The 24,196-nt window shown below is 42.8% G+C and overlaps 1 protein-coding gene across 1 annotated transcript in view; it reads right to left on the bottom strand.

Moving 5' to 3' along the window:
• SLIT1 (slit guidance ligand 1) overlaps nt 1-24,196 on the bottom strand; it is an 842,620-nt gene that overhangs the window by 16,414 nt on the left and 802,010 nt on the right. Inside the window, exons 29-34 of the mRNA XM_086922632.1 lie at nt 21,329-21,468; nt 18,070-18,163; nt 17,677-17,814; nt 10,994-11,231; nt 10,724-10,854; nt 8,130-8,284 (exon numbers count right to left, since the gene is read on the bottom strand). Of these exons, the coding sequence (XP_086778758.1) occupies nt 8,130-8,284; nt 10,724-10,854; nt 10,994-11,231; nt 17,677-17,814; nt 18,070-18,163; nt 21,329-21,468 (896 nt within the window). The remainder of the gene's footprint in view (nt 1-8,129; nt 8,285-10,723; nt 10,855-10,993; nt 11,232-17,676; nt 17,815-18,069; nt 18,164-21,328; nt 21,469-24,196) is intronic.

Here is a 24,196-nt window from a genome sequence, read left to right as displayed (position 1 = left end):
CAAAGGGAACCAGAGCCATCAGTAGTTGGTGCTCAGGATTGCTGGTGACTATGACTTGGCAGAATGTGTTAGTACGGACCTCATCTGAGTACACCAGCTGACTCTTAACAGTAGTTACACCGGCTCCTGTGTCCCTCAGAGCCTCCACTCATTGCCCATTGATGGTGACCCACTGCTGGTACTGGTACTTTAAAGTATTGTCAGGCATATGGGCTTTTGGTACCATCTCCTTATCCCCCAGGGAAACTAAGGTCACCTCTGTCTGTTCCTCTAAGCAAACTGCGAGTATTGCCTCATTGAGTGCTACACTCTCCAAGCCAAGTGTCTGGCCACTGGTGGCGGCTGTGCCCTCTTGGAACATCTGGATTCACCCTTGTTGTGCCCACACTTGTATCACTCAGCACTCAGTACATTGGGGTGCAAACCTCCTTGGCTGCTTATCGAAGAACCCCTTTTTCTTAGGGCCACACTGGGACAGATGTTCTCCATTAAGTGACGTTTTTCATGCATCTGTGGAAGTTGGTTCTGGTTGTGGAGGGGTCTTCAGACAGTGAAATGGTCAGTTGGGTATCATTGGTGTAGGAGATGATGTTGCGTTTTTGCGTAAGACGGTGCAGGCCAGAGGGGTCATGTAGGTGTTGAAGAGGGTGAGGCTGAGGGACTATCCCTGGAGAATTCTGCAGATGATATTCTTGGGTTTCAAGATGAACGGTGGGATACAGATCCTCTGGGTTCTTCCGGAGAGGAATGGGGCATTCCCTTAGAGGGCGTCTCCCTGGATCCTGATGTGATGGAGTCTGTTGATTAGGATGTGATAGGAGACTGTGATTTTGGAAAATCAAAATTGCCAATCAGGGAGAATTTTAAAATTTGAATTGGTTGTGGATGTGGGAGGGTTTTGTACACCAAATTACTGCATGGCATTGCACAAACACAAGTCCTTATACCACCTCTGTTTCCAATGTTAGAAATTGAGTTCCTGGTTGACTGGAGTAGAAGCCCTGGTCAAGCAGCAACCACAATCCTAGTCAGAGTAAGAGGCAGGCAATCCTAAATTAACCTGTGCTCACTTTCTGGTAGTTTGGCACAGAGCAGTTAGGCTTAACTTAGAGGAATTGTGTAAAGTATTTTTTACAACCCTTCAAACAGTAAAACTGTGAAAACACCACACAAAAAGAACCCACACCAGGTTTAGAAACTGAAGTAGACTTTAATAAATAAAACAAGACCAAAATGACAAAAATACGATCAGTAAAACCAGAGATACCGATTTTTAAAGTTTATAGTGAAAAATAGCACCAAAAGCACAAAGAGCTTTTGAGGGATATCTGGTTGTACCAGACCGGAAAAAAGTAACAAGTTCAGTCTGACCGTGAAGGAGTGTGGGCCGGCTACAGGGACCCAGTTAGGCCCGCTGAAAAAAGTGCCTTGAATCCTGGTTGTGCAGCGTTGCGTGGATCTGTGTCAAAGATGCATCGCGCTGCAGAGACGATATGTTGTTCCTAGATTAGGTGAGGCTGCGGTGCAAAGTCCTGTTGCTTCGCCGTTGAGGGTCTTGTCAATGGGACTTGTGATGCAAAGTCCGGAGTCGAGTATGCAAGGCGCATCAGAGGCGATGCGTCGGTTCCGATGTACGGTGAAGCTGTAATGCAGAATTTCGCCATTTGAGGCTATGCATGCTCAGTGTAAGATACTTCTAACCACTGGACACAATATCTTTAAGCATCCTGAGTTAAACTACAGCTCTGTGGTAAAATCTGCTCACTGTGAGACATGCCAGAGCAATGAAATCTATATCTGCAAATTATGATGGTTCACATGGTATTTGAGATTATACCAGGTATCGTTATAGGCTCTTATACCAGTAATGGATTAGAGAATACAATAAACAAGCATTGGAAATGCAATAGGTCGCGCATTAGAAAAGTTGGAGCTATTGGTCTTGTAAATGACAAATATTTTATTTATTTCTTGGTTTTTAAAATAGCTAAATTGATAGTTTTGTCATTTACAACGCCAATAGTTATAACTTTTGTGAATGTGACACCTATAGCATTTGGAATGCAACATGTTTTGTATTTACGTGACTTAGATGGCAACTCTGGTCGTTAGGCCACATCTCTAGAGAGCAGGAGAGTGCAGCAGGGGAGACAAGCACAGCAATGCAATAGGTCTCGCATTAGGAAAATCTGAGCTATTGGTATTGTAAAGGACAAATTTTCAATTTATGTGCTTGTTTTGAAAATAGTGAAATTAATAGCTTTGCTATTTACTATGCCAATAGTTTTATCTTTTGCAAATGTGATACCTATTGTAACACAATATGTGTTGTAGCACTGAGTGGTGTGAGGGTGAGGGGTGTGAGGGTGAGGGGGTGTGAGGGTGAGGGGGTGTGAGGGTGAGGGTGAGTGGGTGTGTGAGGGTGAGTGAGGGGGTGTGAGGGTGAGGGTGTGTGAGGGTGAGGGTGTGTGAGGGTGAGGGTTAGGGGTGTGAGGGTGAGGGTGTGAGGGTGACTGAGGGTGTGTGAGGGTGAGGGGATGAGGGTAAGGGTGTGTGAGGGTGAGGAGGGGTGATGGTGAGAGGGTGCGAGGGTGAGGGGGGGGTGAGGGTGTGTGAGGCTGAGTGAGGGTGAGAGGGTTGTGAGGGGGGGTGAGGGTGTGAGGGTGAGTGAGGGTGTGTGAGGATGAGGGGGTGAGGATGAGTGAGGGTGCGGATAGGTAAACGCTCAAAGTTTGAGGGCCACTATTAAAATGTAATAGTTATGGGTGGGTGGGGTGGTCATCCCCGCAGAGGTGCATAAAACGTGACGCTTCTGGAAACCTAGAGCTTTTATGCACATACACTTTGGAAGCCCTGCTCAGGGGCATTCCTGGAAACATCATGTCAGTGATGGCCAACCCAGGCTGCCCAGTGCAGTCTTACTCCCTAGCTCTGCCCCCAAGCGTCTTGGCATCTGGATGAGTCCATGTGTGTTCTTGGGCACCTGAGCTCCGGGTTGGCTGTTGCTGGGCAGTTTGCATTTCATGGCATAGAAGTAAAGGGTTCAAAGATGTCTGAGTGCAGAAGCGGCTTGGCTCAAGTGAACCTCACCCTTCTGAGGCCCAATCAAATGCAGCTTCTGTGTAAACTTGTTAACACACTCTTTTTTTAAGATGCTATGAGAGTGATCGATTGTACCTTTGGCTTGAAAGTCTTGGTTCCTCTTTGCAGAAGGTGTGTAGGGAGTAAGACATTCAGTCTTTTCTACACACCAGCAAACTTTACTGTGCGTGTCGGAGCCGCAAAGATGCACGCATAACACTTGACGGATACTTACATGGTCGATCACCCCTTTAAAAAGTTCCATCTGAGCTGCCAGCCTCCCCTTCACGTGGGCAGCACGTGCTTGCTGTCGGCTGGCCTGAGAGGCGCCTTGGCAAGGAGCTGGTGGCGTCTGCGCGCTCTTGTCCCGGCCTGAGTTTTGGTGGTTTTTAACCAGGCCCGCTCCGTCTGAGCCTTTTTCTCTCGCCAGGTTCGAAGAAAGCTTCCCTCAGCAGCAGCTTACCTGTGCAGCCGCTTCTCAGCAGATGAATAGTTTTCTTGCAACCCAAGGGCATCTTTTTGGTTATTTTTGATTCCAGCCAGGATTGATTCAGCTGTGTGTTTACAACCTGAATCACAATCCTTGCCTTTCATGCCTCTGTGTACCGGCGCCTTTTTCACACCCCGCAGAATCTGGCTGGCTTGCAAGGTCAGTAGTCCCGGCGCATACTTGGCAGACGCACCGAGTGTTACACGGCAGTGTGAGAAGCGCGTGGCAAAGAGTTGTACTGCGGGATACAAGTCCCGAGGGCCCGTGGCCTAAAGAGTAAGCTACCAGCAAAACAAGCGGGAGGCGGCTCGGGCGCAGCACGTCTTCCGGAGACGTGCGCGTTCACAGAGCTGAATCGGCTCGTGCACAGGCCAGTAGCTGCTCGTGCACAGCTCTATCTCCCTTGCCAGTTAACACAGTGACTATAGAACTCGCTGGCGGGAGCGCTTCGCGCTCCAACGCCAGCTCAACCTAAAAAGTGTTTCCTTCTATAAAGAATGTAATTCACAAAGGGCCTCCAAACTCATGGTGAAGGTCCCGCTGTCAAGGCGGGAGGCTCGCCTTGTGGTTGGACCTCTGAACTGCAGTTTCGCATGGCGTAAGTCCAGCCAGAGGTCAGGACCCCTGCCACGACTGCAGCGCCTCCATCATGAGAGATGAGGCCCTTTGTGAATCAGGGTCACAGTATATTGGATAGTTGCTTGCACTAAACTTCAAAACTTAATTCTCAACAGCACAGGTGTCTGTTGTGCAATGGATGAAAATTATATAGTACTATAATCCACTTCTCTGCTACATTTACGTCTTACATTTGTTATACAGGATTGCTAGGGTTTAGGAGGATCCCTAACTTGACAGTTACTTCATGTGATGTCACTGGCAGTCAAATGGTGTGCGATGTCACTTCAGTCAGTTCTCGTTCTTTGGTGTATCACCTTCATTAAGTGAACCTCAATTTATTACACTTGCATTAAAAATCCTTTCAGTATATTACATAAAACTACGGGTGGGAGGAACTCCTGGAGTTTCACTCCACGGAATTCTACTTTCATGAAAACTCTATGAGATTCTGCGAAAATTCAGTGAATGGGAGAACTTGGCAAATGTTGCTGCTCATACTGAATTTTTCGAGCCAGGACCTTGTTCCATGCTGAAAAATCAGCACAAGCAGCATCATGCAGCACACCAGAAGGCACTGCTGCTCAAGTTGGTTTTTCTGCCGCTTGAGTAGATTTTCTACTTGAGCAGCATCTTTCTCGGTGTGAACTGTCGCTACTGCCCACAACTGCCCGCATTTGGGAAATCTCACTGGGTGTCCTCCTAGCACCTGAAAATCATATTAGGGGATGCTGATTCTCACTCATGCTTGCCAATTTTCCATTGGTGAGCCGTGTACAAGAAAAAAGTCTGCCACTTGACGGCTGGAGGCATTTGTCCGGAACTCCGCGTTACATGCGAGAAGCTCTACCAACTCGGTTGGCGGACCGGAATTTATCGCCCACCCCTACATAAAACACGGTTATCACCTGCTGTTATCAGCCACACTGAATTCATAACATGAAAATGTAGCTCCATATGGAATCAGTGATACTTTTCTACAGAGGCCTCTCTTGCAGGGAGAAAGCCAGCACACTCTGATTTTTGAAGTGCAATCTGTTGAGTACATAGAGGTAGTAAAATAGTTCAGATCTGTGAGTAGCTTTTTTCTTTTATGTGCAATGATGGACATCCCTTCAAAAGGGATGTCCATGAAAAAATTCCTATGTATAGAGCAGAAAATGTAATACTCCCAAAATGCCCTGAGCTAGTGGTTAATAATGTCTGTGCTGGATCATGTGACTCAATCAAAGTCTGATTTTTCTTTTCCCTGATGTGATTTCCAGGTATGCCAATTTAGACAAAAGAAATCTCTTGCCTTTGCTCTTGATAACTTAGCCGCAACAACAAAATATTGCTCGTCTGGGTGTCAACCCGTTGCCCACAAACTTTTATCTTTTCAACCATTCTGAAGTTAAGGGTAATTTTCTGTTATATTTTACTTCTTAATATGTAGGAAGAAGAAAATGGAGTTGTGTTTTGTGAAATGGGATCATGTGAGGACATGCCAACACGGATCAGTTAGATGGAGGCTTACCTGTCACTTATGGAATGAGGATGTTATGTTAGACCAGACCAAGGTTTAAATTAAGCATGCATAAAAGAAAAATACACAATTGACAGTATTTCCCCCGCGCTCCTTTTTCCGAGAACTAGACGCACTCCTAGGGACCCTTATCTGGGGGTCCGGACGTCGAAGGATTGCACTAGCTAAACTGTAGCTGCCGCTGGATCAGGGAGGATTAGGAGCCCCCTCCTTTGAGGCGTATTTCCCCGCCGCTCAGCTGCAATGGGTATCCCATTGGACTGCGGATCGGGCTGTGGGGGAGTTGACTACAGCCATAGGACGGGTCCAGACACCGACCATACGATGCATGCTGTTGCCAGGAGCGGCACCGCTCTGGGACAGGCCCCTTCAGTTGACAGTAGCGCGCGCTTGCTTGACCCGCGTGCATCGACTGAACCACACATTGACCCTGTATTCTCCTGCCCTGCCGCTGGTGGGATTCCCTAGGGGTTGGGCACACTATACAGAGCGGGTATTTAGACCATGGACAGACCAAACATTGACGGAAGTAGGGTCGCTATACGTCAATGAGCAACTGCAGCCAATCCCGGAATTGGCGGCAGGATGGGAGCTCCCCAGAGGGCAATTCCTCCTGCATCTGCTGTTTCTTGAAGACTGCTGCAAGGCATTGTGCACGACAGTCACTGAACCTTCCACACACCCGGTGCTTCACACACTGCTACAGATGGGACCGGGACGGCATCTGGTTATCTGTATATACATAGCATTACGAGCCCTCAACCCACTTACCCTGGAGCCTCTTCGGGAACAATGTGAAACTGAATTCTGCAGACAGCTTCCTGACAAAGAATGGGCCTGCGGCTTGGAGTTCCCTACCATTTTAAAACATACAACTGCACATACTGCACCGCACATACCTTACCCCTGAGTAGCTCCAGCAATACTATCCACATGGGTCTTTTACATGCTCCAGATGCCCTGAACCCAATGCCTTATTTCACCACATGTTTTGGGATTGTCCAGTACTCGATACTTACTGGGTCACGATCCACGCCACCCTTTGCTCATTCACAGGGGTATCAGATATTCACACGTGGGAGGCCTGTGCGCTAGGCATTTGCAAGTAGCACAAGAATAGGAAAGTGGAAACACGCTTTGAGTCCCTGGCGCTCCTGCTAGCTAAAATATGCATAGCAATGCATTGAAAGGCACCAGATGGACCCCTATTCACAGCATGGGTGGGAGCAGTCAAAAAATGAGGAGCAGCAGAGGAGGAGGTACTTCAGTCCGAAGAAGTTAAGGGAACACGCAAACACCCTATCTCCATGATGTGGGCTATTTTCCTTCACTCCTTTGTGCAAGAAACCTCAGGCGAGTCAGGGTTTCAGGAAAACTGTCCCCTGCCACGTAACCATGCCCCCGGGGCTCTCTGAAGGGTCCCTCTGGAGAGCAAGCCTCGAATGGGTCCAGACGGGGAATAGGAGCTGGACAGTGCACGCAGCATTCTCCCTATGATATTGCCGACATCCCTTCCACCCAGGCGAGACATGAGACCTAACCAGACAGTGGTAACTAGGCGACCCTTCTTAGGTGATTAAACATTAGACACGGTGTACCTCCAGTTATATTACCCCAGTTCTCCAGTTTAAACCATTGGCTGGCATGTAGAACCATTTAATAAACAGGGCTGAAGTTGAGAGCGATCACCCTACCGTAGGCACGGCCAATTGACTACCATGCATGGACTCATATCTAGCCCTGCCTACCATTTTATAAAAATGGCATCCTGTATGACAATACCTGGTGTGACATGTATTTAGATGTAACTGTAATCCATGGCAAGATGTATAAATAATGGATGTTACGCTACATTCACAAAAGATACTAATGTACTGTTATTTGTTGAAAATGCCAATAAAAATGATTTTATAAAAAAAAAAAATTGACAGTATCGTTTGTTCAGGGGATTTTCAGTATGTAATAAAAGCCACACTCTATGATAAGCTGCACAGGCAGGTTTGATGTACTTTGTGTAGCATGCAGTGAAGTTGCCAAGGGCTAGTAAACAATCACAATGCTCCATCTTCCTGAATGTTAGGCTTGTGTCTCAAGTGTGGGCCAAAAACTAGGAGAACAGCATATAACAACATGTATAGCCATTGGTGATGTGACTATAATGCTATTAGAACCTTCTAACCATTAAGGGCAGAATGTGCAATATGGCTCAAAAGACAAATAATGACATATTGTGCCAGGGAGCATACACCAACTAAAATAATCCTCCTATAATCCAGTTGTTTTCCAAAAAAGTTGTCAGCACTGCAATATTCGAATATGCATTCAGTACTGAGTACAGATTGACAATGACTTGTGAGTAAATTGTGTCCTGGACTGTTCAGTATGCCGTTTAATATCTAAAGTCACAAAACTTACCACCAACATAGAGTGGGGCGTCACTGTTCAAGGTATAATGTTTTCCAAAATTATCCATCGTCATAGGGGCTCCTCCATCGATGGAAAGATTCACCATCTGGTCAAAGGTGACCAGCTCTACCGTGTGGAACTGGCCGTCATTGATTGTCTCTGCACTGGAAGACAAGAATTCAGAGGCATCATGACTCCTCTGCTAGCACAGCTTAAAAGATATGTACATACTTAGGGAAGGAGTGGGGAGTCAGAGTAATGCCAGAACAAAGTCAACCAGGAGGAAAGCAAAGAAATTATTATTTCAAATGAAATAGGTTATAAGTCACCTGGTCAAATCATTAGGAATCCTACATTTTGTGTAGTCATGTACAGTTCTTGTGGATGCCTCACAAGATCAATAAAATATAAGCCACCAATTAAATGACATTTTCTGATAAATGTATTGAGTGTACATCAAGAAGCATAGGTAATACCGAAACTATTGTTTAGGTGACTTTTCAAGACAATCTCGTTGTGTAATGAATTAAAGGGTGACAACATGACAATTAAGTAGCAACCTTAATCAATTTACATTGTTGCCCCAACAATCCGGCAAGGACACCCTAGATGTACAACCCACTCTCTAAGGCAGCAACCAACTGCCAGCCTTCTGGATCAAAACTCTTATGCCGAAGAGCTAAAAAATGATGAGAACAAGCTAGCAAAAACTCCAGTGGCGTTCTGTTAATAGTGAAGGCGGAGATCTATCTATTTTTCCGTATGCTATTTTAATCTTCATGAGATTGTTGGCAGAGTCCAGCAATATTATTATGTTTTTAAGACCGGAACTCAATAAAAGAAACTGTAAGCTTTAGTTTTTTACTTAAAACTTTCATAGATGGCTTGTAGTTACTATTCTGCCCACCTTCCCTTCCCCAATAGTTAAACTCCGCAGTTCTTTCTCCTTCCATGCCTCCCTTCCGGCCAATATAGCTGCTTCACCGTTTGTGCATCAGTATGAACAAGTACCAAATGGTAAATAAATACTTATATAAAGAAGTGCTAGTCAAAATATTTAGTAGGGCCAGGTCGTGTTTTTTTTTTTAGACTAGGACTATGGAGTTTCGGGGGCAGATTTACAAGAAACGGACGCATCTGTAGAGATGCGTCAGTTTCCCTGCGCCAGCCTGCGAAACCCTTGCGCCACCATGGATGCTCTGTATTTACAATACAGCGCACCATGGTACAAGGATTGTCAGAAATTCTGACAAATCTGTTGGCGCAAAAGTCATGCATTGTTGGAGTTGTGTCGCAAGCACGAAGCAACTCCAGCAATGCACGCGGAGGCTTATTCCCAATACACTGCATCTCTCCTTATGCCTGCTTCAAGCAGGCATATCGTTTTGACGCAGTGGAGTCTTAGAAGTGGCGCAGTGAAATCTTGTAAATTTCACTGCATCACTTTTAGGAGGCTTTCCTGTGTGGGAACGCCCACCCTGCAAACATTATACCTGATGCTGTTATAATGTGATGCAGGGCTTTACAACGTGACGCATCTCCCTAGATGCGTCACATTGTAAATTGGCTGCATTTTTTACGTTGCCGCTGTCTAACTAAAGTGACGCAACAGCGGCTCAAAAGTGTTGCAAGGGCTATGAAAATCTGAACCCTATGTTTCCTGGAGCCTGGCTGAAATCATTTTTCACTCCAGTGAGGACAGTTAGTTCATTTTAGATTAGACACCAAGTGGCAACCTGAAAATCGGCTGTGGCTTACATTCGTAAAATTACTGGGGTGGTAAGAGATAACTAGGTTTTATAAGCAAAGGATAGGGGTTAGTGAATGTATCAAGCCCAAATTAAGGTGAGGTTTATCAGAATGAAAGAAGCACATGCAGTCTTCATCACCAGTGGACTAATAGTCTTTGCCTCAATGTTGAGGCAATACCAGCATTGCCACTACATGTCTTCTATATCTTTACAGCAAGCCAAACACGATAACACACAATGAATGAAAAAGGACTGTCCAGCATCCATGGTCATTTCTCGTTCAATGTCCTGATTAAAAGTTAGCTGGATTGTTTTCTCCAGGGAGATACCACTCCATTGGATCACATCTAACCCCAGATTTCTCAAGTGCAGGAACACAGTACCTCATATTACTGGTCAGAAAAACCTGGCTGTAAATTGCATCAGGCTCAGACAGGAAGATGTGCCTGGCCCCCACCTGACCCCTTCTACAGTACTGGGGGAGCATGGAATGCCCTCTTGGCTGGCCCACAATATACCAGATTCACAAACAAATCCAATACCACCCTCCCACTGCCTACCCACCCAACACAAGTCCTTTGCTCCCATTTCCTATCTGCAGAGAACAGGTTAAAAAATGCAGAATGCATTGGGATCCCATGCATAATTTGATCTGGAAAAACATAGGCAGCATGTTACTATTCATGTTATATATATTAACTCAGAATGCCAGGATTTAATTCGGAAGATATCAACCTGAAACATGGTTTCCAGCCACACAGAATCCAAACCTTAAATCCGGACCACTCATGAGCATGGCCAATGTATGTTGTATTCCATTTCTTTTAGAGAGCTAAAGATATTGCATATTACCTGTAGATAGCAGAGCTGGGGAAGCTTCCCGGGTCGTAGCTGACCCGAACATGACCCTGGTACAACTCCACTGCCATGTGGTCATTGTCTCCATTGTAAAGCAAGATTCCATTGTCTTCAGCGGTTGAAACCTACAGTAATAGAAAACTCATGTAAAACATAGCCACAGTGTGAAAAAAGGATGCAAGGGCACCAATCAGTAAGGCTTTTTCTGTTAAGTCATGTAATTATCCCACCAGAAAAAAGATACAGGCATATCTTGTAACACACCTGCAAAGTAATATTTGCCCGTGGCCAGTTCTGAAGGTCAGTGAATTGCAGGTATGTGTCCCTGTCCACAAAGTTGACACTCAGCAGCTTTTCACACTTCGCCCCACCAAATCCTTGTAGGCACTGGCAAATGGCTCGGTTCCCAAGGTCAACACATTTGGCCCCATTTTGACACTCTGCCAGTTCGCATGGACTTGGTGATATGGAGGCACGTGGCAGCATCTCACAAAGTTGACCACTAAAAAAGAAACAAAAAACATACAATCAGAATGTAAGGGACTACCAGATTCTTTTTTTTCCCAAAGATGCCACCTAGTAATGCCTCTCCAGTCTCTTGAGCAAAATGTATTGTGTCTCACTGGGTGGAGATCAGCTTTTTAATTGTTAAACTGGGAAACCCACAATGGATAAAGAGAAAACATGCTGCCTCTTCCAATGAGATTGGTTTATTTTTCAAGGCTGAGGATTCAGATCCACACACAATCCGATGTACAACTATCCAGATATACAAACGTCCCTGTCTGATTAACTCACTATGGGGGTGATTTATATGTTGGCGGTATGTATACTCCATTGTGACAATGACAGAGTATGTTTACCGCCAACATGAGGGTCCACCTGCTCGATTGAAATGCGAGTTGACTTTCAGTTTGGTCCTGGCGGAGAACACTCTGTAAACGTTGTGGTAAAACGTCTCTGATGGCCTTGGGGAGTAAGGGCCGTCAGAGAAATAGCTACATGTCCACCCGCCAAATTTAGATGGGCGGAATTGTAGTCATTTTTTACGGTGGCTTACCGCCAGGTAAAACCTAGCGGCAAGGAACAGTAAAATATTATAATGCTCCCCCCCACCATAGTCAACAGCATTATATGTTTTCTTTACAAAAAGAAAAAGAATACTCTTTGCCTGTATGGTGGTCATTTATAAATTAGTCTGGCAGTCCCTATGCCATGAGGACGGAGTAATTTACTCCATCCCCATGGCGGAATGGCAGGCTGCATGCCTATATATAAATCACCACCCAAATCTTGCCCATACTGTTTTGTAAAACATTTTTGGAAAAACTATTTAACAGAATTACACCAAACCTAGTAAAGATATGCCTCAGAGTAATGATCTAGGACCAGATGTTCAAAGATCAGATTTGCTAAAAAGTGGTGGCAATTTACTCACAGACTTTTTGAGAATCTTATAGTATTTTGTGACACAACCTATGTACTAATAGGTCAGTTCACAAAATACCAAATCGCAGTGGGTCGCAATTCGACTTGCCTAATGAATATCAATGAGGTATGTCGCAAAATGCAACAATGTCAGTAATTACTTTAAATAAAGCATTTTTGTTTAATTCAGCCAGCGTTCCTTAATTGGAAATTTAAAAAGAAACATTTTGAAAACTATTTTTAGGAATATGCAGTGGTCCCATTGGATATTCACAAAGGGGAAGGAGTCACTGGGGGACACCCTTCCCATTTGCAAACAAGTTCCCACCTCCTTTGAGGTGTCTGTCAAACATTAATGTCACCAAAACATTAATACATTCCAAAAAGAATCATTATTTGGAAAGTATACCCTAAACGTGCCCCTTCCAAATAACGATTCCTTATGATTTCCGAAACACATTTAGCGAATCTGTAACATGTTGCTCAAACTGTAAATGGGTTTAGTACATTTGCAAACCAAAGTTGAAATTTTAGAAATTAAATTCAAGATATTGCTCGCTGATTATCTGCTCTCATCTGGCTTTCAATTTCTGACTGCATCAATAAAGCTGAGAAAGGAGGAATATAATAAACACAGGAACAAAAATCAGTGAGTGATTTTAATACATTAACGAAAAGGTTTTATTAATTTTTGAACAAAAGAAAACTATTGGGCTCTGGTTTTCTCTGATTACTAAAATATGCGTTTAGGTACTCTAAAAAGTTGCATCTTAAGTAGGATCCCTATAGTTTTACTCATTGGAAGATGTGCCATATTTTAAATAATATTAATATCCAAATAGCTATGTTAATTTCATTAAGAAAAAACTGGAAATCCAGGGTTTCTAATTGATAACGTAACGAACCATTATCAAATTAGCACATATAACTGGTTAATAAAGTGAAATGAAATAGTGTGTGATAGTTTAGGTAGGGTTCTGATACCTTTGGGGAAGACTAATAAGGACATATTTTGTGTCGCTTTAGCTAACCACAGAATCACAAACGTAAATTTCACAGTTGCAACAGTTGTGTAATTGAGACAAATAAATATTTTGCAATAGATTAATAGAACGTTTCACAAGACAATCACTGGTTGTACAATGATAAGTTCTACTTTACAGCACAAGTTGTAATGTCTATTCAAATCAAGATTTTCTTCCTGTGTGACCTGCACCCATTTTGGTTTAGCAGAAATTGCAGGGTCCAGTCGACCAACTTGGGTTACAGTTTACAAGAAGATAACCCTTGCCAGAGTAGAATAAATGAGTGGCAGTTGTGCAAACAGATGGACAGCAAGGTTGAAGAGAAATACAAGCGAACAACCCAACAACATAATAAAGGCTGGAGGACGATGGCACAATGACACACCCAAAACACATCCATTAGCATAAGCCACCCAACACAAAGTCCTCCCACAATATAAGAGCATTGGTGCACAAACAGCAGTGCACAAACATTACCATATTCAGCAGAAAAAGAACTAGGACCGGCTAAGAGCTACATATTGAAAAATCAAGGAACTTGTGCAAATATTGGGACACAGTGCCATTCAAGCGAATTAATTTAAAAGATGCACCGGCAACTATGCCCAAAGGTATCTACAAAAGAAATGCATAGAGGAAGTTCACATACACTCACACAGACACACAGACAGTTCCACTTGTGTGGGTATGCACATGTGTAAACAAAGCCAACAAATGTTTACCCCCTCCAAGACACATCTCACACATGGGAAGACACTGCAATACAATTGTATAACTTCTGTAAGAAACAATGTGACAGTATTACCAGTGAATATTTCACCCCCACACACAGAGACCCCTGTGTTGAAGTAAAAAGATAGTATCTTGCCAAAATGGAAATTGCACATTTTCGCTATTTTCCTAATCCCACTGCAGCTAATCAGATAGACACAGCTTCAAAATCTACATATTACCACCATAACAAGACACATTTCAATGCATGCAAACAAGTGGCATGCAAATAACACAGCCAAGCACCTGCAATAACATATCAGAGCTCTCAACTCAACAGCGCGCAGTGCATCGCAAAATACGATGCAGGCCGCGCTACAAAATTCGTTTTATTAATTAAATTGTTTACTTACCTCCAATTATCCATATTCCGGTTTTTAGCACCCCCCACCCTACCCGACCCCCGCCTCTCTGCCCCACCACAACTCCCTCCACGGGCCGCGGCTGCAGCGGCACCTAACAAATTGGAAGCTACTTCTGAGCCAGATCTGGAAAGGATTACAGACTATCCCTTACAATATGTAAAGTTAAGGCTCGTACATATGCCCCTCACCCAAGCATTGATTTAGTCATAGTGAAAATCAAGCATGACATTAACTTTAACATTTGGCTGCTCAAGATTCACCCACCCCTGAAAAACATGACTTTCTTTCTCTTGACCATACCTCACATAGACAAGTCAAGTGACCCAAACATACAGCCCATGAAAAGGCAAACGGATGGCATCACCACCACAAAAGATAACAGCAGTCAGGCCAGCTTCATCACCACTGGCCAATGAGAGACTGTAATCACAAAGGCTAGAACCACAAGACAGTTGAGAGATAGCAAGATGCTAGACTTAGCCAAAGTAAAGGTGATCTTGGCCATAGAAATACAGCTGCATGTGAACTGTATTCAGCATTCTGGCGAAAAATACAGCTCCAGAAAACCACATCTATCTTAACACAGCTTCAGATTTACCTTTTTGTTTTGTCACTGCTTGCTAAACTGCTGTGCTAGAGACCTCTAGTGATAGTGTGCTTAAAAAATGTTGCATAGCTTAAACAAATATGACATGACATGGCATGACCTAACACTTGGGCAGATATAGCTGAATGGTGGCACAATTGAAGCTCTAGTGTTGCCACATGGGAATGCCAGTGACGAGGAGCCTCATATAGCTATAGTCTTGCTAGGATGCCATTAGGATTCAGCAAAAGCCTGCCAGTACCATGACAGACTAGGGAATTATCAAGGTCACATGACTCAACAAGGAACAAATCCCAAAGATTATAAGGGCAGACATTGACCGATAGGCTAAATACGATTAATGAGATGTTAAGCTTTATTCAAAACTTAGGTCCTTATTACGATGTCGGTCTGAGTTGCCTCCGACTGACACCACTGCAGATTGGGAACCGACCGACCTTAGGTCGGCAGTTCCTACCACATTATTTGGATGTGACTGCACATGGTGCAGTTGCAAACTATTATTTCTCAACGGGAGGTTGTGCAGCGGGCGGAAACTGCCCGCAGCACAAGCTTCCATTGAGAAATGGCAGTTTGTGAAAATCCCTGCACCATTTGGTGGCTGCCACACAGTGCAGGGATGTTCAGGGGCCCCCAAAATACAGATGCAGAGGGCCGTGTGGGAAAGAGGCCCTGCAAGCGGCCCAAGTGTCACTTTCCAACAGCCTCTCCATGTTGGAAAGGCCGACATGGAAAGGCTGTTGAAAACAGACATCATAATCTCGATGGCGGAAACGCCGTCATTTAGGGATTATGAGGACTCTCCAACTGACCCGTCGGATTGTGTCAGTTGGTCCCTCCGACTGCTGCTCCGACCGCACGCATCGTAATGCGTCGGTGGGACTGCAGTAGTAGATGCAATTCAGACCGCAACAGACAAGCCATCGGTTGTGTTCCGAAATGCATCGTAATGAAGCCCAAAGTCATAAAAGCACATAACATAGGAATGAATGAATAATTGAGATAAAAATAAATACATAAAACATGGTAGTTAATAAACAACACAGCCTGAAGTATGAGCTGAAGCATCGCAGCATACAAAAGACTTTGTATAAAAACAGATACAAAGGTCCCATGGTCAAATCCTTACAAGTCAAAGCAAAAGGTATCAACAAGGCAAATAAGCCAGACACATAGACATACATTAAAAGAAAAACATATAATCAGTACAGAACAGTTTCTATCCTTAATGTGAAGGGTGAAGATGAAGGCGGGTAAAGACATGTTAAATACATGCATGGGTGAACATGCACTCATCAACTGTTTTCTATCTTAGAATAATGTATTCAGGGCACGGGGCACTGATATGGGGCGGGAGGAGGAGGGTGTATAGATTGCAGAAGTTGTAGCTATGTCATGATTAGTTACATCATGGCAGATGTGTGACAAAGCAAAAGAGAAAGATATAGTTCATGCCCTTATCAGTCTCTGACATTTGAGCATAGACCAGATAAAGTCAGAATCAAGAAGAACTAGTTCCCACAAGGAAGCTAGATGTTTGGATGCCTTTAAACACTCACTGAGGAGAATTATGCATCTATTCACAGTGAACGATTCTCAACAGGTCGGGCAAACTGTGCTTGCACAGCAAATGGATTATTTTAATGTCCTGGGAAATTTTCAGCCACCTCACTGCTCCAAATTGAAGCAGCGAGTTTCATAAATGTAGTCTCCTAATTTAAATAACATTAATCCAGTGCGCGAGAAATTACACATTGGCCTGGTGAGTGTGTACCACACTTATAAGTATCATTGATATGATGTTTCATTTTGGTCAATCTTCCTTAACTGGTTTGCAAATATAAAACACAAATCAGAAAGAACAGAGAAAATTACAGACTCTGGCCCATTGCCAAGGTGTTTTGTCTACTAGAACGTTCCTTCCATGCTCTTTTTGTTCTGTACCCTTTGCTTTGGTTTGAAACTGTTGTGAAGACTGCTTCTGGCATGCAGGTTTAAAACATATGCCTTAAAATGCTCAAGAACACACAAGAGTTCTTGCTGTGGTTTGGAAGCAAAATATTTCATTAGGAGTTAATGCCCCATATTCTGGGATAATTGAAAAACCATTCATTTTATTTTTCTACCTTTTCAATGGGTACTTTAATATGTTATCCTCATCTTTTGTAGTTACATTTAAGCACTCTGCTGCTTTTTATGGCCACGATTCAACAACAGGAAAGATTTAGTTTGGTGGATAGGGTACTCCATCATAAACGCAACAGAGTACGCTGTTCTCCAAACTCTGCGTCCACCCATTCAACTATGAGTCCAGCAGATCATATTTTTTACCACAGCAGTGCCACTCCTGGTGTCGCTGCGGTCGGAAAAAATACTTGGATGGCCCCACATAATGGTGGCCATCAACTTAAGCGCCTCAGAACGCCCATCCTATTTAGAGTGGACGATCTGATGTCCTTTTTTTGGTCCATCACTGCTAGATAAAACCAGGTGGTCACAAACAGGGCCGGGCTGACAGTGATTGCTTAATTTGGTGGGAGGTGGTTGGCTGGGGTGGCAGGAGAGATGACCTCTGCACCCTCACAGACAGTGGTTGCCTGCCAGGGTCTAAATTGGCCGCTAAATTATTAAAAGGACCATATAAGGAATCTCAGAGGAATTTTAGGCCAGACTGACTAATGACCTAAATATGGTTAGCCTCCTATAACCCACCCTGAGTGCAGATGTTTGTCGACATGTGTGCTCCTTTACCTGTATCCTTCAGGGCAGAGGCAGGAGTATCCATTGACTTCATCCACGCACTGGGCATTATTCTGGCAGCGATGGTCCTTACAGTCGTCATAGTTGATACTGCAGTTGTCTCCAACATAACCAGGTGCACACTCACACCTGAGAAGTCACAAAATTAAGAGAATGTTTATCAGATTCATGCTCAGGTGCATTCAATTAATCCCTTTGGCAAGTTCCAGCACAGAATGTACCATTAGAATTCCACTTATACCAAAGCAATGTACACAATAAAGTGTACTATTTGTCACAAAATGGGTCTACAACTTTTCTGGCTCTCTGTCTGGGTCAATAAAACAATATCCACAATGAATAAAATGCCGGTGAGATGGACAAATGGTGACTGTGGATACTTACTTTACTCCTTCAACGGTGATGACACATTTGGAATCGTGCTGACAAGGATTCCTCTCCAAGGAACACAAATCAATGAGTTGCTCACAATATTCCCCTAAACAATATAGAAAAAATATTGTAAAGCACTCTGACACCCATTCTAGGTATTATCAGTTCTACAGAAAAACACAAACAAATAAATACATAAATAAAAAAATAATAAGTACAAAAAGGGTACAGACTGTAAAGAAGGAAGGAACTATATTTTCTATCAACTATTTTATACAAGTCAAGTCAAGTCAAAAAGCTTTATTTCGATAAAATTTCATTATCATAAAAGCAAGTTTAAAAAATTATTAATTACTAAAAATAAGTGTCAGATATATCCAGTTAATAATAACAGCATAACATTTGTTTAAAAGAATTTTTTAAAAAAGATTAAACAGTGTTATTAAGCTTTCTTGCTCGAATAGCCCAGGCCCAAAAAAGAAATTTTGCTAAGGCACAGGCATAGGGTACGTAGCAGTCTGAAACAAGTATCCTGATTGCCACATCATGGCTCCTGGTTCCCAGTTGTCGGCACAAGTTCTTCAGCCAGGCCCGTCTAGGCTTGGCATATTCGTCACATACAAACAGAAAATGGGCCAATGTCTCTGGGTAACCTAGACACGAAGGGCATAATTCAGTTTTATGTAAACAGGAGTTCCATTTGTTGGTAAAAGTATTCAAAGGCAAAGTACCCGTTCTAAATTTAAAATATAAGGATCGAGCAAATGGTTTCCCAATAATATCAAGATAGGGTTCACGCCTAGGAGTGTCTTTGAACTTCAAGAAGTCCTCGGAAAGCCTTCCAATAGTAACTCCGGAGTGCCTTTGGGAGCAAATCCAGTCTCGAAATAATTTTTTAAGTACTTGTTTTGGAGGAGAGGATTTGCTGAGCCAATAGTCCAGCAGGCCCAAATTCGACAGTGTGGATTTCATATCAGTTAGCCACTTGATTCTAGCCCAATGTGGTGACTCCATTATTTCTTTCAATCCTCTGGCATAGGCGCTCAGTTCTTCTACTCGCCAAATACGAGCCCATAACAGCAAAGGGCGAAAGTTCGCAATTTCACTAATCTGCGTGCAGCCAAAGTCCAAAAACAAGGGTAAAAGTGGGGTGCTTTGGGGAAGTGACATTAATTGTCTGCAGAAGTTGTTCTCGGATTTTTGGAGAGCTTTTGTGTGCTATTTTATACTGTTTTTGTGCTGCATAACAGATTAATGATTCGAGAAAGATAGGAATCAACTACACACCCTAGAAATGTATGATAAATGATTAAAGGGTATACAAGTGCCCTAAAATGGAAACTACATGCACAAAAAGCTGCGACTGAACAATTCCGTAAATAACCATAGTAGCCAGCCTGGGGATCAAAGAATGAATTTATGGATATTTTTCATCAGCGATAAGGAACTGCCAGACCTAACCATTGATACCAAAGTATGGGTTTTGTTCTCAGAATTCATTCTTTCATTGTTTATTTACTTTCAGAGCACATCGAAAAACGGTGGACTCACTTTAAGTAGAGCAAAATCTAATCCCTAAGAGTGAGCAATTTTTCAAATGATCCTTCTAGCCTCTAAGATAACAGAAACATCACTTATTGTTCAACCCGAATAATAAAGCATGTACATTTGTATTTATCCTACATAACATGAATAGTTACTTTAAAAGACTTAAAATCACACAAGGTTTCTAAGTCTTCTTGTGCACTTTTCTATAGCGTCTAAACAATGAACACTCCTGGGTTACTTTATAATGCGTTCAACACCACAAATGTACGTCATCTTTAGAAATCCACTTTTCTCATATTTGGACATTAATCTACATTCATTCATAATTTCAATATATTAATTTTTCATAGGCAGACTTATTCTTAGTGTTAACAGTGTCAACCATCTATGGATTCATGTGATCTTTAATCGTGTCCAGTCCTGATAAAGGCCATGCTACCACTCCATGGAGGTGAAAATGATTGCCTACTTTCCAGACCATATCAATATGTCTTTTTGTGTTCAAATCCCTGGCACTACTTTTTATGGAAATGTTACATCTATGTATATTTATGTTGTAACTATTAGGCATTTAAATTTGAGATAACCATAAATGGCATATGTTGTTTGTATATGCATTAATATCTCTGTTGCTGAACTACATGACATGTATGGCTAGTTTTTGCTGGCTGTTCATTTGGCTAACCTATTTCCTTTAAATTACTATGCTATTCAGTATCAGATCTATACAACTGCAATACAACAGAAACATGTACCTGAAAACTCCCGTTGAGGACACTTTTCTACTTATTAGTACTATAACATAATTTCACAATACAATCATGCATAACATCAGATAAGCTTGTACCAATAAATATATATTCAGACAACAATTAAGTTATAAAAGAAAGACTAACACGAAATGTAAATCATAGGTAGTTTAAAAGCCTTTAAATTAATTTTTTTTAACTAAATAGGGAAGGCGGCAAGCATCAAGTTATGAGAAGTTTCCAAAAGAGCAGTGCTGCTACAGGGAATACCTATAGCAAAGTACACATCTTAGCGACATATGAAATCTCAACTTGCCAAACATGCTTACTCATTAGGAAGAATTGACACACAAGTACTAATTTACGGGTAGGACATGATGATTATTTTAATACCATATCCTTGAAAATAAGGCAGCCTACTATACGTTGACACAGAGACAATACAATAATATGAGCACCTGAATTAAGTACATCTCGTAGTGGCAGTAAGAATACCGCACAACAGTGCATTTCCTCTTTCCACACGAGAAATCTAAGCAGTTTGTAGCACAGATGAAAATTTGTCAGGAACAAGGAAGCCATTTATGCATCTCAACATAGATAATGTCTACTGAGTTACTTGGGCTTTCTTAGCTACATGCGTAGGAAGCAGGAGTTTAAAACCCAGGAAAGAAACAAGAGATATTGCTCAAACAACATTTGGATAAGCAAGGCTGGGACTCATAATTGACTTCCTAGCACAGGCCAGAAATTAATGAGTTTCAGTAGGCTTCATCTTAAACATGTAGCATTCACATTTCAATGAGAGTAATTTCTTTAGGTGATTGAAGTCTACCTCAAGTGGTCCCCCCTGAATTTGTTGATGAGGCTGGTGGTCTCTGTTTACAACCAATTCTCTTTTCCAGTGAGTAAGTGAATGAAGAAACACAAAGACAGAATGAAAGAAGCCAAAGACAATAAGAGATACCCTGTACCTGTGTAGGATGAAGGACATAAGCAGGTGTAATCATTGATGCCATCGATGCAGCTACCTCCATTTTCACAGTCACTGTCTTTACAGTCATCTTTATTCATGCCACAGGTTGGCCCCTCGAACCCTTCTATGCATGTGCACCTGTAGCAGGAAGCAAAAACATCAGCAAGGACATAAGTCTCAATTGTCTACAATTTGAAAGAGTAAACAATACCAGGGTCTGCTGTGGTTACATGAGATATGTTGCAGTTTTAAGTATAAATGTTTGATTTCCAAGTGTCTGTAAAAGCATAGCCAGAAGTACCTCTCGGATGCTAAATCCCCACATTAGGATTGATGGTTGCTCACTAGCTATACAATGTACTTGTGGGCTTCATTTGTGTCTTCTCTAACTTTGACTGCAGTTGTTAAAGTGTGTCATGGTGTTCACATGTCTCACGTGTCTATACACTGATCTGATGCTCCAAATTTGCACGTGTAGCTTTATATTGCATAACTGACAACCAAGATTCTAAACAATGACCCTAGATACACATATATCTTGTGTCCTCCCCTACCTCCCCCACACACCATTTAGAACACTCAGGCCGATTCAGAGAGACCAAATCTATGTTGATTGTGCTTTTAATGCATTTTTGTATTTTTAACATTTTTCTCTCATAGTAAGTGAAGCGGTATTGCAATGCAGTAGTGTGAAAAACCTGATATTAATTTTGCAGTAATACATACGGAAAACTTGAAAGATTGGTCCTGCAAGCTATTACCCATTGGTAGCTAGATCTGTGTTAATATCATTTAATCAAAATACAATAATGTAATAATAAAGCTGTGATATTACATGATTTAGCAACTTTCTGTAATTGGGTCGGAGCCTGAGACTACCATGTCTTCCCTGGACCGGAAACAAGCATCCTGGGACCGGTTTCGGGTTCATAACCCTCATCAGCCAGGCTATCTTGAATCCAGTGGCAAAGTGAGCAAGGGACCCATGTTTGGCATATCCTGCCAACTTAGGGCAATCAAAGCAATACCAAAAGGGATGATGGACGGAGAGCTTGAGCAAATCAAATACTCACCCCCAGTCAACTAATCTGGGTTTAATCCCTCATCATTCTTTGGCTCACTCCACCACCCCAGTTCAGACATGGCCATATGCAAATCAGTCTGACACTGTGCCTCATGGAAACAGTCCAGCCCGAACTGCCAAGCTATGTCTTCCCTGGACCGGAAACAAGCATCCTGGAACCAGTTTCGGGTTCATAACCCTCATCAGCCAGGCTATCTTGAATCCAGTGGCAAAGTAAATATACACAATTTGTAATGTGAACGTCTTAACCTCATAGATGCTATTAAACATTCCTCCCCAGTGCTGCGCTGTCCATTGGAACTAGTGCTGAATGGACGTCCAATGGTCGTGAGCAGCACTGGGGAGGTAGTGCTGCCGTCGGCCAATGCACCGAGGCAGCACTTAAGGGGTTAAATAGAAACCCCAAAATAATGCAAATAATATTTTACTCTTTTGAGCTGCACACCGAAAAAAGTACCAATTCTGAGACCTACAATTAATTGCCCATTTCTTTTTTCTTCTATCAGCCACGTATAAATGCTTTCCCCTCAATGCATCTCAATATTAAGTTGAGACCTGTCACTTTTTCTGTTAGTAATGTTATGATATGATAGAAATACCCATAAGGCGTGCTGCCACAAATGCTTTGCTGCAACTGAGGGTAGCTACTGGAGAACTGTAGTGAGTCTGGAGCCAGGGCTAGGAAGAAAGGACCTCTGTAATTTCAAAGACCCTTCTTTGAAGTCACACCTACTTCAAAGGCACAACTGGGTATGAGTATTCGGTCTCTGACCTCTGAAAATCAGACACTTCTGGACCTGTAAAGCAATTCTGTCAGAAGGACTGCTGTGCTGCAACAAGGATTGTCACTCTGCTCGACGGATGCTCTGGAAGACCTACTTTTCTGCTGTGTTGCCCTGCTGCCTGCTGCCCTCTGACCCTGCTAAGGAAGAGCTGTACTCTGCCTTGAATCCAGAGTGATCTCCAAGGGCTTGTTGCCTTGCCTCTGTTTTTGAGACTCAGAGATATCAAAGTCTCAACAACTGCTCCTGTGCCTGGTCCATTGAAAGTGGACCCAGGTGCATGCTGCAGTAGAACCGACGCATCTCCTGTATGCATGTAGCAGAATCAAAGCATGAAGAAAATTGACGCATCAACTCGATTGCAGGATCGAAAAACACGCATCACTGGGCTGCACCCCGCATCTTGCCGTTGCAACCAGGATCAATGTACTTTGTTCAACATGCCTTGCGTGGCTCCTGTACCCAGCCCTCGCTCCATCGCTATAAGCCTGAACTCTTGACTTTGCACCAGTCCAGCATTACCAGATAATTTCCATAGCCACTTAGTGCTTCTTAGTGCTATTTTTACTTTTAATCTTTAAAAAATCATATCTCGACTTTTACTTTGTCGTTTTGGTCTTTTTTTATTTATAAAAATCATATCTACTTTCCTAAGCTGGTGAGGAATCTTTTTGTGGTGTTTTTATTGTGTTACTGGGGGATATGTTGCACAAATACTTTACACATTGCCTCCTAAGTTAAAGCTACCTGTTCTGTTCTTTCCAAATGAGTTCTTCACTGTTGGAAAATCTAGCATTCCTGAGGCGGAAGCCAGGAACGAAGACTAGCCACAATTTTAGTTTATTTTCGAAAGGCTGTATGTTTTAAAAATTTATATTGTACTTTTTAAATTGGTTGCCCTGACCTGCTCCCCCGCCGCATTCTCGCCCCAGCCGATTAGGTGCTGCTGACGTGTTTTCGGCCGCCATCTTGGGGAAGGTTTTAAGGTTGGCGCACCAGT

Source organism: Lissotriton vulgaris, chromosome 5, assembly GCF_964263255.1.
Source record: "Lissotriton vulgaris chromosome 5, aLisVul1.2, whole genome shotgun sequence".
Taxonomy (NCBI): Eukaryota; Metazoa; Chordata; class Amphibia; order Caudata; family Salamandridae; genus Lissotriton; species Lissotriton vulgaris.
This window is presented reverse-complemented; position numbering and strand designations above follow the sequence as displayed.